This window comes from Symphalangus syndactylus, chromosome 13 (genome assembly GCF_028878055.3).
Source record: "Symphalangus syndactylus isolate Jambi chromosome 13, NHGRI_mSymSyn1-v2.1_pri, whole genome shotgun sequence".
Classification (NCBI taxonomy): Eukaryota; Metazoa; Chordata; class Mammalia; order Primates; family Hylobatidae; genus Symphalangus; species Symphalangus syndactylus.
Genome location: NC_072435.2, coordinates 38,216,501 through 38,229,700, shown reverse-complemented (window position 1 = coordinate 38,229,700; position 13,200 = coordinate 38,216,501). Strand labels below are relative to the sequence as shown.

The window sequence follows — 13,200 nt, the reverse complement described above, 5'->3', positions numbered from 1 at the left end:
ATTTATGTGAATTGGATTTGAATTTGACTTCAGTATGCTTGTGGAGGGTCTTAGTGTTCTATAGCCAGTTCAGTTTAATTGCTTCTTATTTATTTATTTATTTATTTATTTATTTATTTATTTATTTTTGAGACAGAGTCTCTTTCTGTCGCCCAGGCTGGAGTGCAGTGGCATAATCTTGGCTCACTGCAAACTCCGCCTCCCGGGTTCAAGCGATTCTCCTGCTTCAGCCTCCCGAGTAGCTGGGACTACAGGCGCATGCCACCACACCTGGCTAATTTTTGTATTTTTAGTAGAGACAGGATTTCACCATGTTGGCCAGGCTGGTCTCAAACTCCTGATCTCAGGGGATCTGCCTGCTTTGGCCTCCCGCAGTGCTGGGATTACGGGCATGAGCCACCACACCTGGCCAAAACTGGATGTTTTAAAATTGGATGCCATGTCAGTAAGAATATACTCGAGAACACCACCCAGGAAAATGAATTGTCCTTGGGCAGTTCCGGTGTGTTTCTTTGATGTCACCTAACTATGGCACACAAAGATGGTCAAAATTTTGATTCTTTTGGTTTTTTTTTTTTTTTTTTTGAGACGGAGTTTTGCTCTTGTTGCCCAAGCTGGAGTGCAATGGCGTGATTTCAGCTCACTGCAACCTCCACCTCCCAGGTTCAAGCGATTCTCCTGCCTCAGCCTCCCGAGTAGCTGTGATTACAGGCATGCACCACCATGCCTGGCTAAGTTTTGTATTTTTAGTAGAGACGGGGTTTCACTAGATTGGCCAAGTTGGTCTTGAACTCCTGACCTCATGCTCTACCCCCCTTGGCTTCCCAAAGTGTTGGGATTACAGGTGTGAGCCACTGTGCCCGGCCTGTTATTCCTTTTTTTTTTCTTTCATTCTTTTTTTTTTTGAGAGGGAGTCTCGCTCTGTTGCTCAGGCTGGAGTGCAGTGACACCATCTCTGTTCACTACAACTTCTATCTCCCAGGTCCAAGCGATTCTCTTCCTCAGCCTCCCAAGTAGCCGGGATTACAGACACCTGCCACCACACCTGGCTAATTTTTGTATTTTTAGTAGAGATGGGGTTTCACCACTTTGGCTGGGCTGGTCTTGAACTCCTGACCTCAGGTGATCCACCTCCCAAAGTGCTGGAATTACAGACATGAGCCACGGCACCCAGCCTTCTTTTTGTTATTCTTTGTAGCTGTATTATCTTTTTTTTTCTTTCTTTCTTTCTTTTTTTTTTTTTGAGACGGAGCTCCCTCTCGCCCGGGCTGGAGTGCAGTGGCGTGATCTCGGCTCACTGTAACGTCTGCCACCTGGGTTCAAGTGATTCTCCTGCCTCAGCTTCCCAAGGAGCTGGGACTACAGGTGCCTGCCACCACGCCCAGCTAATTTTTATATTTTTAGTAGAGATGAGGTTTCACTATATTGGCCAGGCTGATCTCAAACTCCTGACTTTGTGATCTGCCCACCTCAGTTTCCCAAAGTGCTGAGGCACCACGCCCAGCCTTTCTTTCTTTTTTTTTTTTGAGACAGAGTCTTGCTCTGTTGCCCAGGCTGGAGTGCAATGCACGATCTTGGCTCATTGTAATCTCCACCTCCCAGGTTCAAGTGATTCTCCTGCCTCGGCCTCCCGAGTAGCTGGGATTACAAGCCACCATGCCCAGCTGATTTTTGTATTTTTAGTACAGACGTGGTTTCACCAGGTTGGCCAGGCTGGTCTCAAACTCCTGACCTCAGGTGATCCATCCGTGTCTGCCTCCTAAAGTACTGGGATTACAGGCGTGAGCCACTGTGCCAGGCCTGCCATATTTTCTTTCTTTTTTTTTTTTTTTTTTTTGATACGGAGTCTCACTTAGTCACCCAGGTTGGAGTGCAGTGGCTTCATCTCGGCTCACTGCAAGCTCCACCTCCTGGGTTCATGCCATTCTCCTGCCTCAGCCTCCAGAATAGCTGGGACTACAGGCACCCGCCCCCAAGACTGGCTAGTTTTATGTATTTTTAGTAGAGACGGGGTTTCACCGTGTTAGCCAGGATTGTCTCCATCTCCTGACCTAGTGATCTGCCTGCCTCGGCCTCCCAAAGTGCTGGGATTACAGGCGTGAGCCACCATGCCCGGCCCAGGCCTGCCATATTTTCTTTTATCACAAAGTAGAATTTTGGCTGTTTGGAGTTTCCAGTAACTTAGTATTGCAATTAATGTACCTTTCATGTTATACCAGAAGAATTTGTTTCTGACTTTTTGCCTCATTCTGTTGCAAACATGCCACTGTGTTGAGTCATGGGTCACCCAGTTTACTTATGCATTTCACTGCTTAATGGGATTTGGGTTTACAGTTTAGTTTTTGACCTTGGTGACAATGTCATGGTTGGTTTTTTTTGCCCTATGAAAATGCAACATAAATTTCTCACATATTGGGGGAAAAGTCACTGAGTTGTAGATTATGGATAAATTCCAATTTAAAGGATAATGCCAGTAGAGTGTATGTATGGATCAACCACCTAGCCTTTCATGTGTGTGTCTTTATTTTTGTGGTTTACCAACACTTGGGATTATCTATTAGTAGAGACGGGGTTTCACCATATTGATCAGGCTGGTCTTGAACTGCTGACCTGAGATGATCTGCCCGCCTTGGCCTCCCAAAGTGCTAGAATTATAGGCATGAGCCACTGTGCCCAGCCCAGTTTAGGTTTTTCTGTCCACATACAGTTTCCCAGAAAGGTTTCTTTTCATGAGTTTTTGTTTTAGTTAGTTATGACTCTTATCAATTAGAATTTTTTTCTTTTCTTTTTTTTTTTTAAACCGACGGAGTCTGGCTCTGTCACCCAGACTGGAGTGCGGTGGCACGTTTTTGGGTCACTGCAACCTCTGCCTCCCGTGTCCAAGTGATTCTCCTGCTTCAGCCTCCCAAGTAGCTGGAATTACAGGAGCCCATCACTATGCCTGGCTAATTTTACGATTTTTAGTAGAGACAGGGTTTTGCCATGTTGGCCAGGTTGGTCTCAAACTCCTGACCTCAGGTGATCTGCCTGCCTTCACCTCCCAAAGTGCTGAGATTTATAGGTGTGAGCCACCGCACCTGTCCAGACTCTCATATCAGATTAATAAAGCCCCTTGCAAAACCCAGTTTTTTTGTTTTTGGCTTCTGCTACTGGAATCAGAACAAAACCCACTTTCTAGTCATCACAAAGGTTAAACTTTGTGAACAGGCATTTTCAAGAATATGCAGCCTTAGGGCTGCTAACGTTAAATTTATTTTGCTCAGAAATTCAAAGGAGTTATGACAGGTGCTGCAGATCCACACGTCAGACATTAAGGGCAGTCCAGGCAGCATGCTTTTCTCCCTGGACCCACCAGAAACACACATTTTTCCTATTCTGCTGTTGCTTTACCCCATCCAGAGTTCAATTCTAGCATCAAAATTGTTTTATGGAAGAAAGTGAGTGTAGACAGAGAGTAACGGGTCTGATGACCAAGTCATGGAATAAATGTTTGGAGTCCACACACCACAGCATCCTGAGAACTTCCTGGGAACAGGTTATAGGAACCCAGTGCTGTCAGCCTCACTCATCCTCCTGTCCACATGTGGGATATTTCAGGATTCAGTGGCCTTTGAGGATGTGGCTGTGAACTTCACCCAGGAGGAGTGGGCTTTGCTGGATCCTTCCCAGAAAAATCTCTACAGGGAAGTGATGCAGGAAACCGTGAGGAACCTGGCCTCCGTAGGTAAGAATGACAGTATTACTTCCCTCAGTGAATTAAAGAACAGGTGTTTCTAGCTCATCGGTGCTGTTGAGTGATTTGGAATATGGTCAGGGAATACTTTGAATAAATGAGGCACAGGTGCAATGAGCCATGGACATAGAATCAAGTAACTTTTTTTTATAATTTTATACTAATTCAGTACTATTTTTCTGGGTCTGCATTTTAGGAAAAAAATGGAACAACCAGTACATTGAAGATGAGCACCAAAATCCTAGGAAAAACCTAAGGTAACTGGCACTTACAAGAGAAAATAATGTCTCTGTAGACAATCTTAGAATGGAAGAAAATGTTAAAAAGAAGCAAGCATAAGAAATAAACCTAGCTCCAATGCATTTATTCTTAGGAAAGCTTCCCTAGAAACATACAAAGTGTGACATGGCTTATGTGTATAATCCAGCCTTTTAGGAGGTCAGGATGGAAGATCACTTGAACCTGGGAGTTTGAGGTTGCACTGAGTCATGATAGCATCACTGGAGGGCAGCCTGGGCCACAGGGTGAGACCCTGACTCAAAAACAAACAGACAAAAAGACAAAGACGGTATTTATAAAATAGTTTACTTTAAAATAGCATGTAAAAGCTGGACATTGTGGCTCACACCTGTAATCCCAGCACTTTGGAAGGCTGAGGTGGGAGGATCATGAGGTCAAGAGATCGAGACCATCCTGGCCAACATAGTGAAAGCCTGTCTCTACTAAAAATACAAGAAATTAGCTGGGCGTGGTGGTACGTGCCTGTAGTCTCTTGGCAGGCTGAGGCAGGAGGATCGCTTGAACCTGGGAGGTGGAGGTTGCAGTGAGCCGAGATGGTGCCACTGTACTCTAGCCTGGTGACAGAGTGAGACTCGGTCTCATAAATAAATAAATAAAGCATTTAAAATCCCTGTATCAATATTATCTTTTTTGATAAGAGATATGGCTGGGCCACCTTTTTTTTTGTTTTTTTTGAGACAGAGTCTTGCTCTGTCGCCCAGACTGGAGTGCAGTGGTGTGATCTTGGCTCACTGCAAGCTCTGCCTCCCGGGTTCACGCCATTCTCCTGCCTCAACCTCCCGAGTAGCTGGGACTACAGGCGCCCGCCACCACGCCTGGCTAATTTTTTGTATTTTTTAGTAGAGACAGGGTTTCATTGTGTTAGCCAGGAAGGTCTCTATCTCCTGACCTCGTGATCCACCTGCCTCGGCCTCCCAAAGTGCTGGGATTACAGGCATGAGCTACCGCGCCCAGCCTGGCTGGGCCATCTTGTACAGCATGTGTTCCATTCATGTTCAGACAGGACAGAAAACCTACACTTTGCTAGGCACTGTTAAAAATGGAAGTGTAATATCTGCAAATCAATTCAAATTAGTGATAAACCCATTATAATGTGCTTCCATTGTTCACAGAAGACTTATAGGAGAGAGACTCTCTGAAAGTAAAGAAAGTTATCAGCATGGAGAAGTTTTGACGCAGGTTCCAGATGACACACTGAAGAAGAAAACTCCTGGAGTAAAATCATATGAAAGCAGTGTGTGTGGAGACATCGGCATGGGTCTTTCATCCCTTAATAGGCACCTCAGAGCCTTTAGTTATTCCAGTAGGCTTGCAATACATGGAAGAACTCACACTGGGGAAAAGCCTTATGAATGTAAGGAATGTGGGAAAGCATTCAGGTTTCCCAGTTCTGTTCGTAGACATGAAAGAATCCACTCTGCAAAAAAACCCTATGAATGTAAGCAGTGTGGGAAAGCATTATCTTATCTTGTAAGCTTTCAAACACACATGAGAATGCACACTGGAGAGAGACCTCATAAATGTAACGTATGTGGGAAAGCCTTTTTTTCTCCCAGTTCGTTAAAAAGACATGAGAAAAGTCACACTGGAGAGAAACGCTATAAATGCAAGCAATGTGGTAAAGCCTTCAATTGTCCCAGTTCCTTCCAATATCATGAAAGGACTCACAGTGGAGAGAAACCCTATGAGTGTACACAATGTAGGAAAGCCTTCAGATCTGTCAAGTACCTGCGAGTACATGAAAGAAAACACACTGGAGAGAAACCCTATGAGTGTAAGCTTTGTGGTAAGGGCTTTATTTCTTCCACTTCCTTTCGCTATCATGAAAAGACTCACACTGGAGAGAAACCTTATGAATGTAAGAAATGTGAGAAAGCCTTCAGTTTTGTCAAGGATCTTCGAATACATGAAAGGACACACACTGGAGAGAAACCCTTTGAATGTAAACAATGTGGGAAAACCTTCACTTCTTCCAATTCCTTTCACTATCATGAAAGGACTCACACTGGAGAGAAACCCTATGAGTGTAAGCACTGTGGGAAAGCCTTCAGATCTGTCTCAATCCTTCAAAAGCACGTACGAACTCACACAGGAGAGAAACCCTATGGATGTAAGCGATGTGGTAAAGTCTTTAGAGTTGCCTCACAACTTAAAATGCATGAAAGGACTCACACAGGAGAGAAACCCTATGAGTGTAAGCAATGTGGAAAAGCCTTTATTTCTTCTAATTCCATTCGCTATCATAAAAGGACTCACACTGGAGAGAAACCTTATAAATGTAAACAATGTGGAAAAGCTTTCATTTCTTCCAACTCTTTTCTCTATCATGAAAGGATTCACACTGGAGAGAAACCCTATGAGTGTAAGCAATGTGGTAAAGCCTTTAGATCTGCCTCAATCCTTCAAAAGCATGTAAGGACTCATACTGGCTAGAAACTCTGGATGTAAGCAATATGGTAAGGTCCTTAGATGGGACTCAGAACTTCAAATGCATGGAAGGACTCACTGCAGAGACACCTGTAATCTCAGCATTTTGGGAAGCCAAGGCAGGAGGATTGCCTAAGCTGAAGAGGTCGAGACCAGCTTGGGCAACATGGTGAGACGTTATCTCTATTACATAATAAAATAAAATAGGCCAGGCACAGTGGCTCATGCCTGTAATCCCAGCACTTTGGGAGGTGGAGGCGGGCAGATCACTTGAGGTCAGGAGTTCAAGACCAGCCTGACCAACATGGAGAAACCCCATCTCTACTAAAAATACAAAATTAGCCAGGTGTGGTGGCAGATGCCTGTAATCCCAGCGGCTTGGGAGGCTGAGGCAGGAGAATCGCTTGAACCCGGGAGGCAGAGGTTGCAGTGAGCCGAGATTGTGCCATTGCACTCCAGCTTGGGCAACAACAGTGAAACTCCGTCTCAAAAAATAAATAAATAAATAAATAAATAAGATGAAATATACATATTTATATTCTGTATATAAATATGCATATATATTTTAACATATAACTATTTAAAATGCATAAGTAAAATATATAGGATATTTACATACATACATACATGTATATATGTATTTGTGTGTGTGTGTGTGTGTGTGTTTTGGGAGACAGGGTGTCCCTCTGTCACCCAGGTTGAACTGCAGTGGTACAATCATAGTTCCTGTAGCCTTGAACTCTTGGGCTCAAATGATCCTCTTGCCTTAGCCTTCTGAGTAGCTATGACTACAGACAGGTACCACCATTCTTAGCTCATTTTTCATTCCTTTCATAGAGACAGGTTCTCCTTCCCTTGCTCAGGCTGGTTGTGAACACCTAGCCGTGAGCAATCCTCCCACCTTAGTTTCCAAAAGTGCTAGGATTACAGCTGTAAGCCACTCTACCTGGCTGATAAACATATCCTGAAAAGTTAAGGCTGGGCACGGTGGCTCACGCTTGTAATCCCAGCACTTTGGGAGGCCGAGGTGGGTGGATCACGAGGTCAGGAGATCGAGACCACGGTGAAACCCCGTCTCTACTAAAAAAAAAATACAAAAAATTAGCCGGGCATGGTGGCGGGCGCCTGTAGTCCCAGCTACTTGGAGAGGCTGAGGCAGGAGAATGGCGTGCACCCAGGAGGCGGAGCTTGCAGTGAGCCGAGATTGCGCCACTGCACTCCAGCGTGGGCGACACAGCGAGACTCCATCTCAAAAAAAAAAAAAGAAAAGTTAACTTTATGCTGTCCGTGAAGGTATATATCCTGAGGATAAAACAGTTTTGATTTTAAAGAAGGAAACTACCTTCCTATATGAAAGTGAGAAAGATGTGGGAGAAAGCCTGTCTATTTCCAGCCTTGCGACCAGAGCCCCAGGGGTTGAAGACAGAACTGTGATCTAGTTGCCTTGCCCTGGAAAGCCAGGCATTTACACTGGGGTTTGAAGTGATGTGGAAAAAGCCTTTTATTGCAGAGTCCCAATCAAGGAGGACCACACAGGTATAAAGTCTTTTGTATTTTTAGTAGAGACGGGGTTTCACCATGTTAGCCAGGATGGTCTTGATCTCCTGGACCTTGTGATCTGCCCACCTCGGCCTCCCAAAGTGCTGGGATTATAGGCGTGAGCCACTGGGCCCAGCCAAAGTCTTAAATCCTGACCTCCCCGACTGGATTGCAGGCAGGTATTTTTAGAAGCAGGGATAAGTTTTAGGAATGTAGATGCTACAGGCAAAATAACAAATGAATACATGGAGATTACTCATTGGTTTATGCTTGAAAGGGTGGGATATTTCAAAGCTGGGGCTTACAGGTCATAGGTAGATTTAAAGATTTTCTGATCTGCAATTGGTTAGGGAAGAAAAGCTTTGTTTAAAATTTGGGGGTCAGCAGAAAAATGTTACCTGGATAGAGGAAGTGACTTTTCACAAGTCCTTCAGGAAGAAACCTAAAACAAAGGAGGGTAATTAGAGTGCAGTCTTCACTTCTGCTTTATCTAGAGTCTAAGTACCAGGGAATTCCTTCAGTGGGGGTCCAAGACTTTGACAACTTAGGGACAAATTCGAAGGTGCTATCCTTAGTTTTTCTGCCTAGTTTGTTTTGTTTGGGACAGTCTCCAACTGTCACTTAGGCTGAAGTGCAGTGGCTTCATCACTGCTCACTGCAGCCTATGTCTTCCCAGGCCCATGGGATCCTCCCATCTCGGCCTCCCAAATAGCTGGGAATACAAGTGTGAGCCACCACACCCAACTAATTTCTTTTTCTTTTTCTTTTTCTTTTTTTTTTTGAGACGGAGTCTCGCTCTGTCGCCCAGGCTGGGGTGCAGTGGCGCGATCTCGACTCACTGCAAGCTCCACTTCCCGGGTTCACCCCATTCTCCTGCCTCAGCCTCCCAAGTAGCTGGGACTATAGGCGCCCACCACCACGCCCGGCTAATTTTTTTTTTTTTTTTTCTCGAGACAGAGTCTTGCTCTGTCGCCCAGGCTGGAGTGCAGTGGCGCAATCTCGGCTCACCACAAGCTCCGCCTCCCGGGTTCACGCCATTCTCCTGCCTCAGCCTCTCCGAGTAGCTGGGACTACAGGCGCCTGCCACCACGCCCGGCTAATTTTTTTGTATTTTTAGTAGAGACGGGGTTTCACCGTGGTCTCGATCTCCCAACCTCGTGATCCGCCCGCCTCGGCCTCCCAAAGTGCTGGGATTACAAGCGTGAGCCACCGCGCCCGGCCAATTTATTGTATTTTTTAGTAGAGAAGGGGTTTCACTGTTAGCCAGGATGGTCTCGATCTCCTGACCTTGTGATCCGCCTGCCTCAGCCTCCCAAAGTGCTGGGATTACAGGCGTGAGCCACCGCGCCTGGCCCACACCCATCTAATTTCTTTTCTTTTCTTATTTATTTATTTTTTTTTTGAGACGGAGCCTCACTCTGTCGCCCAGGCTGGAGTGCAGTGGTGCGATCTCGGCTGGGATTGCAGGCATGTGCCACAATGCCCGGTTAATTTTGTATTTTTCGTAGAGATGGGGTTTCACCATATTGGCCAGGCTGGTCTCAAACTCCTCACCTTGTGATCTGCCCACCTCGGCCTCCCAAATTGCTGGGATTACAGGCATGAGCCACCTCGCCCGGCCACACCCATCTAATCTCTTAATTTTTTGTAGAGACTTGGTCTCCTTATGTTGTCCACGGTACTCTAGAGCTCCTGGGTTCAAACAGTCCTTCTGTCTTGGCCTCCCAATGTGCTGAAATTACAGGCATGAGCCACCATGACTGGCTATCTAGTTTTCATGGGAAAACAAATATTTCTGAAATTTTAACTCTTTTGGCTATTGTGTTAGGCTGTTATTTTCTTGTTTAATAAATTGCATATTTATTCCTGGGACTAGTTTGGTATGTGGAATTTCTTTCTTTTTTTTTTTTTGAGACAGAGTCTCGCTCTTGTCGCCCAGGTTGGAGTGCAGTGGCGTGATCTCAGCTCACTGCAACGTCCACCTCCTGGGTTCAAGCAATTCTGCCTCAGCTTTCTGAGTAGCTGGGACTACAGGCGTGTGCTACCATGCTTGGCTAAATTCTATACTTTTATTTTTATTTTTTTGAGATGGAGTCTTGCTCTGTCGCCAGGCTGGAGTGCAGTGGAGTGATCTCAGCTCACTGCAACCTCTGCCTCCCTGGTTCAAGGGATTCTCTTGCCTCAGCTTCCTAAGTAGTTGGGACTACAGGTGTGCGCCACCGCGCCTAGCTAATTTTTGTATTTTTAGTAGAGACGGGGTTTTACCATGTTGGCCAGGGTGGTCTTGATCTGTTGACCTTGTGATCTGCCTGCCTTGGCCTCCCAAAGTGCTGGGATTACAGGCATGAGCCTGTTTTTTTTTTTTGAGAGGAGTCTCGCTCTGTCGCCCAGGCTGGAGTGCAGTGGCGCCATCTCCGCTCAAGGCAAGCTCCGCCTCCCGGGTTCACGCCATTCTCCTGACTCAGCCTCCCTAGTAGCTGGGACTATGTGGGGAAAAGAAAGAGAGATCAGATTGTTACTCTGTCTGTGTAGAAAGAAGTAGACATAGGAGACTCCATTTTGTTCTGTACTAAGAGAAATTCTTCTGCCTTGAGATGCTGTTAATCTATAACCTTACCCCCCACCCAGTGCTCTCTGAAACATGTGCTGTGTTAACTCAGGGTTAAATGGATTAAGGGCTGTGCAAGATGTGCTTTGTTAAACAGATGCTTGAAGGCAGCATGCTCGTTAAGAGTCATCACCGCTCCCTAATCTCAAGTACCCAGGGACACAAACACTGCGGAAGGCCGCAGGGACCTCTGCCTAGGAAAGCCAGGTGTTGTCCAAGGTTTCTCCCCATGTGATAGTCTGAAATATGGCCTCGTGGGAAGGGAAAGACCTGACCATCCCCCGGCCCGACACCCGTAAATGGTCTGTGCTGAGGAGGATTAGTATAAGAGGAAGGAATGCCTCTTTGCAGTTGAGACAAGAGGAAGGCATCTGTCTCCTGCCCGTCCCTGGGCAATGGAAGGTATAAAACCCGATTGTATGTTCCATCTACTGAGATAGGGGAAAACCGCCTTAGAGCTGGAGGTGGGATATGCGGGCAGCAATACTGCTCTGTAAGGCATTGAATGTTTATGTGTATGCATATCTAAAGCACAGCACTTAATTCTTTACTTTGTTTACGATGCAGAGACCTTCGTTCATGTGTTTATCTGCTGACCTTCTCTCCACTATTATCCTATGACCCTGCCACATTCCCCTCTCCGAGAAACACCCAAGAATGATCAATAAATACTAAGGGAACTCAGAGGCCGGCGGGATCCTCCATATGCTGAACGCTGGTCCCCTGGGCACTCGTATTTCTTTCTCTATACTTTGTCTCTGTGTCTTTTTCTTTTCTAAGTCTCTCATTCCACCTAACGAGAAACACCCACAGGTGTGGAGGGGCAACCCACCCCTTCATCTGGTGCCCAATGTGGGGGCTTTTCTCTGGGGTGAAGGTACGCTCGAGTGTGGTCATTGAGGACAAGTCGACGAGAGATCCCGAGTACGTCTACGGTCAGCCTTACGGTAAGCTTGTGTGCTCGGAAGAAGCTAGGGTGACAATGGGGCAAACTAAAAGTAAAACTAAAAGTAAATATGCCTCTTATCTCAGCTTTATTAAAATTCTTTTAAAAAGAGGGTGAGTTAGAGTATCTACAAAAAATCTAATCAAGCTATTTCAAACAATAGAACAATTTTGCCCATGGTTTCCAGAACAAGGAACTTTAGATCTAAAAGATTGGAAAAGAATTGGCAAGGAACTAAAACAAGCGGGTAGGAAGGGTAATATCATTCCACTTACAGTGTGGAATGATTGGGCCATTATTAAAGCAGCTTTAGAACCATTTCAAACAGAAGATAGCGTTTCAGTTTCTGATACCCCTGGAAGCTGTGTAATAGATTGTAAAGAAAAGACAGGAAGAAAATCCCAGAAAGAAACGGAAAGTTTACATTGCGAATATGTAGCAGAGCCGGTAATGGCTCAGTCAACACAAGATTTTGACTATAATCAATTACAGGAGGTGATATATCCTGAAACGTTAAAATTAGAAGGAAAAGGTCCAGAATTAGTGGGGCCATCAGAGTCTAAACCACGAAGTCCTCTTCCAGCAGGTCAGATGCCCGTAACGTTACAACTTCAAATGCAGGTTAGAGAAAATAAGACCCAACCTCCAGTAGCTTATCAATACTGGCCGCCGGCGGAACTTCAGTATCGGCCACCCCCAGAAAGTCAGTATGGACATCCAGGAGTGCTCCCAGCACCACAGGGCAGGGCGCCATACCCTCAGCCACCCACTAGGAGACTTAATCCTATGGCACCACCTAGTAGACAGGGTAGTGAATTACATGAAATTATTGATAAGTCAAGAAAGGAAGGAGATACTGAGGCGTGGCAATTCCCAGTAATGTTAGAACCGATACCACCTGGAGAAGGAGCCCAAGAGGGAGAGCCTCTCACAGTTGAGGCCAGATACAAGTCTTTTTCAATAAAAATGCTAAAAGATAAGAAAGAGGGAGTAAAACAGTATGGACCCAACTCCCCTTATATGAGGACATTATTAGATTCCATTGCTCATGGACGTAGACTCATTCCTTATGATTGGGAGATTCTGGCAAAATCGTCTCTCTCACCTTCTCAATTTTTACAATTTAAGACTTGGTGGATTGATGGGGCACAAGAACAGGTCCAAAGAAATAGGGCTGCCAATCCTCCAGCTAACAAAGATGCAGATCAACTATTAGGAACAGGTCAAAATTGGAGCACTATTAGTCAACAAGCATTAATGCAAAATGAGGCCATTGAGCAAGTTAGAGCTATCTGCCTTAGAGCCTGGGAAAAAATCCAAGACCCAGGAACCGCCTGCCCCTCATTTAATACAGTAAGACAATGCTCGAAAGAGCCCTACCCTGATTTTGTGGCAAGGCTCCAAGATGTTGCTCAAAAGTCAATTGCCAATGAAAATGCCATAAAGTCATAGTGGAGTTGATGGCATACAAAAACGCCAATCCTGAGTGTCAATCAGCCATTAAGCCATTAAAAGGAAAGGTTCCCACAGGATCAGATGTAATCTCAGAGTATGTAAAAGCCTGTGATGGAAATGGAAGAGCTATGCATAAAGCCATGCATATGGTTCAAGCAATAGCGGGAGTTGTTTTAGGAGGACAAGTTAGAA

General features: G+C 45.4%; 2 protein-coding genes across 2 annotated transcripts in view; both read left to right on the top strand.

The window, feature by feature from the left end:
- Window positions 1-6,974, top strand: part of ZNF878 (zinc finger protein 878) — a 12,592-nt gene extending 5,618 nt beyond the window's left edge. Inside the window, exons 4-6 of the mRNA XM_055237839.2 lie at window positions 3,598-3,724; window positions 3,930-3,990; window positions 5,146-6,974. Of these exons, the coding sequence (XP_055093814.1) occupies window positions 3,598-3,724; window positions 3,930-3,990; window positions 5,146-6,466 (1,509 nt within the window). The 3' untranslated portion in view covers window positions 6,467-6,974. The remainder of the gene's footprint in view (window positions 1-3,597; window positions 3,725-3,929; window positions 3,991-5,145) is intronic.
- LOC129460896 (endogenous retrovirus group K member 21 Gag polyprotein) lies at window positions 6,600-13,200 on the top strand. Its single transcript, XM_055239409.1, has 2 exons — window positions 6,600-6,636; window positions 11,485-13,200. Exon 2 carries the CDS (start codon window positions 12,004-12,006, stop codon window positions 13,003-13,005), a length of 1,002 nt encoding a protein of 333 aa, XP_055095384.1. The 5' UTR covers window positions 6,600-6,636; window positions 11,485-12,003; the 3' UTR covers window positions 13,006-13,200.

Excerpts from the sequence above, each read along its gene's own strand:
- LOC129460896 (XM_055239409.1), top strand. The coding sequence starts at position 12,004 with ATGGCTCAGTCAACACAAGATTTTGACTATAATCAATTACAGGAGGTG.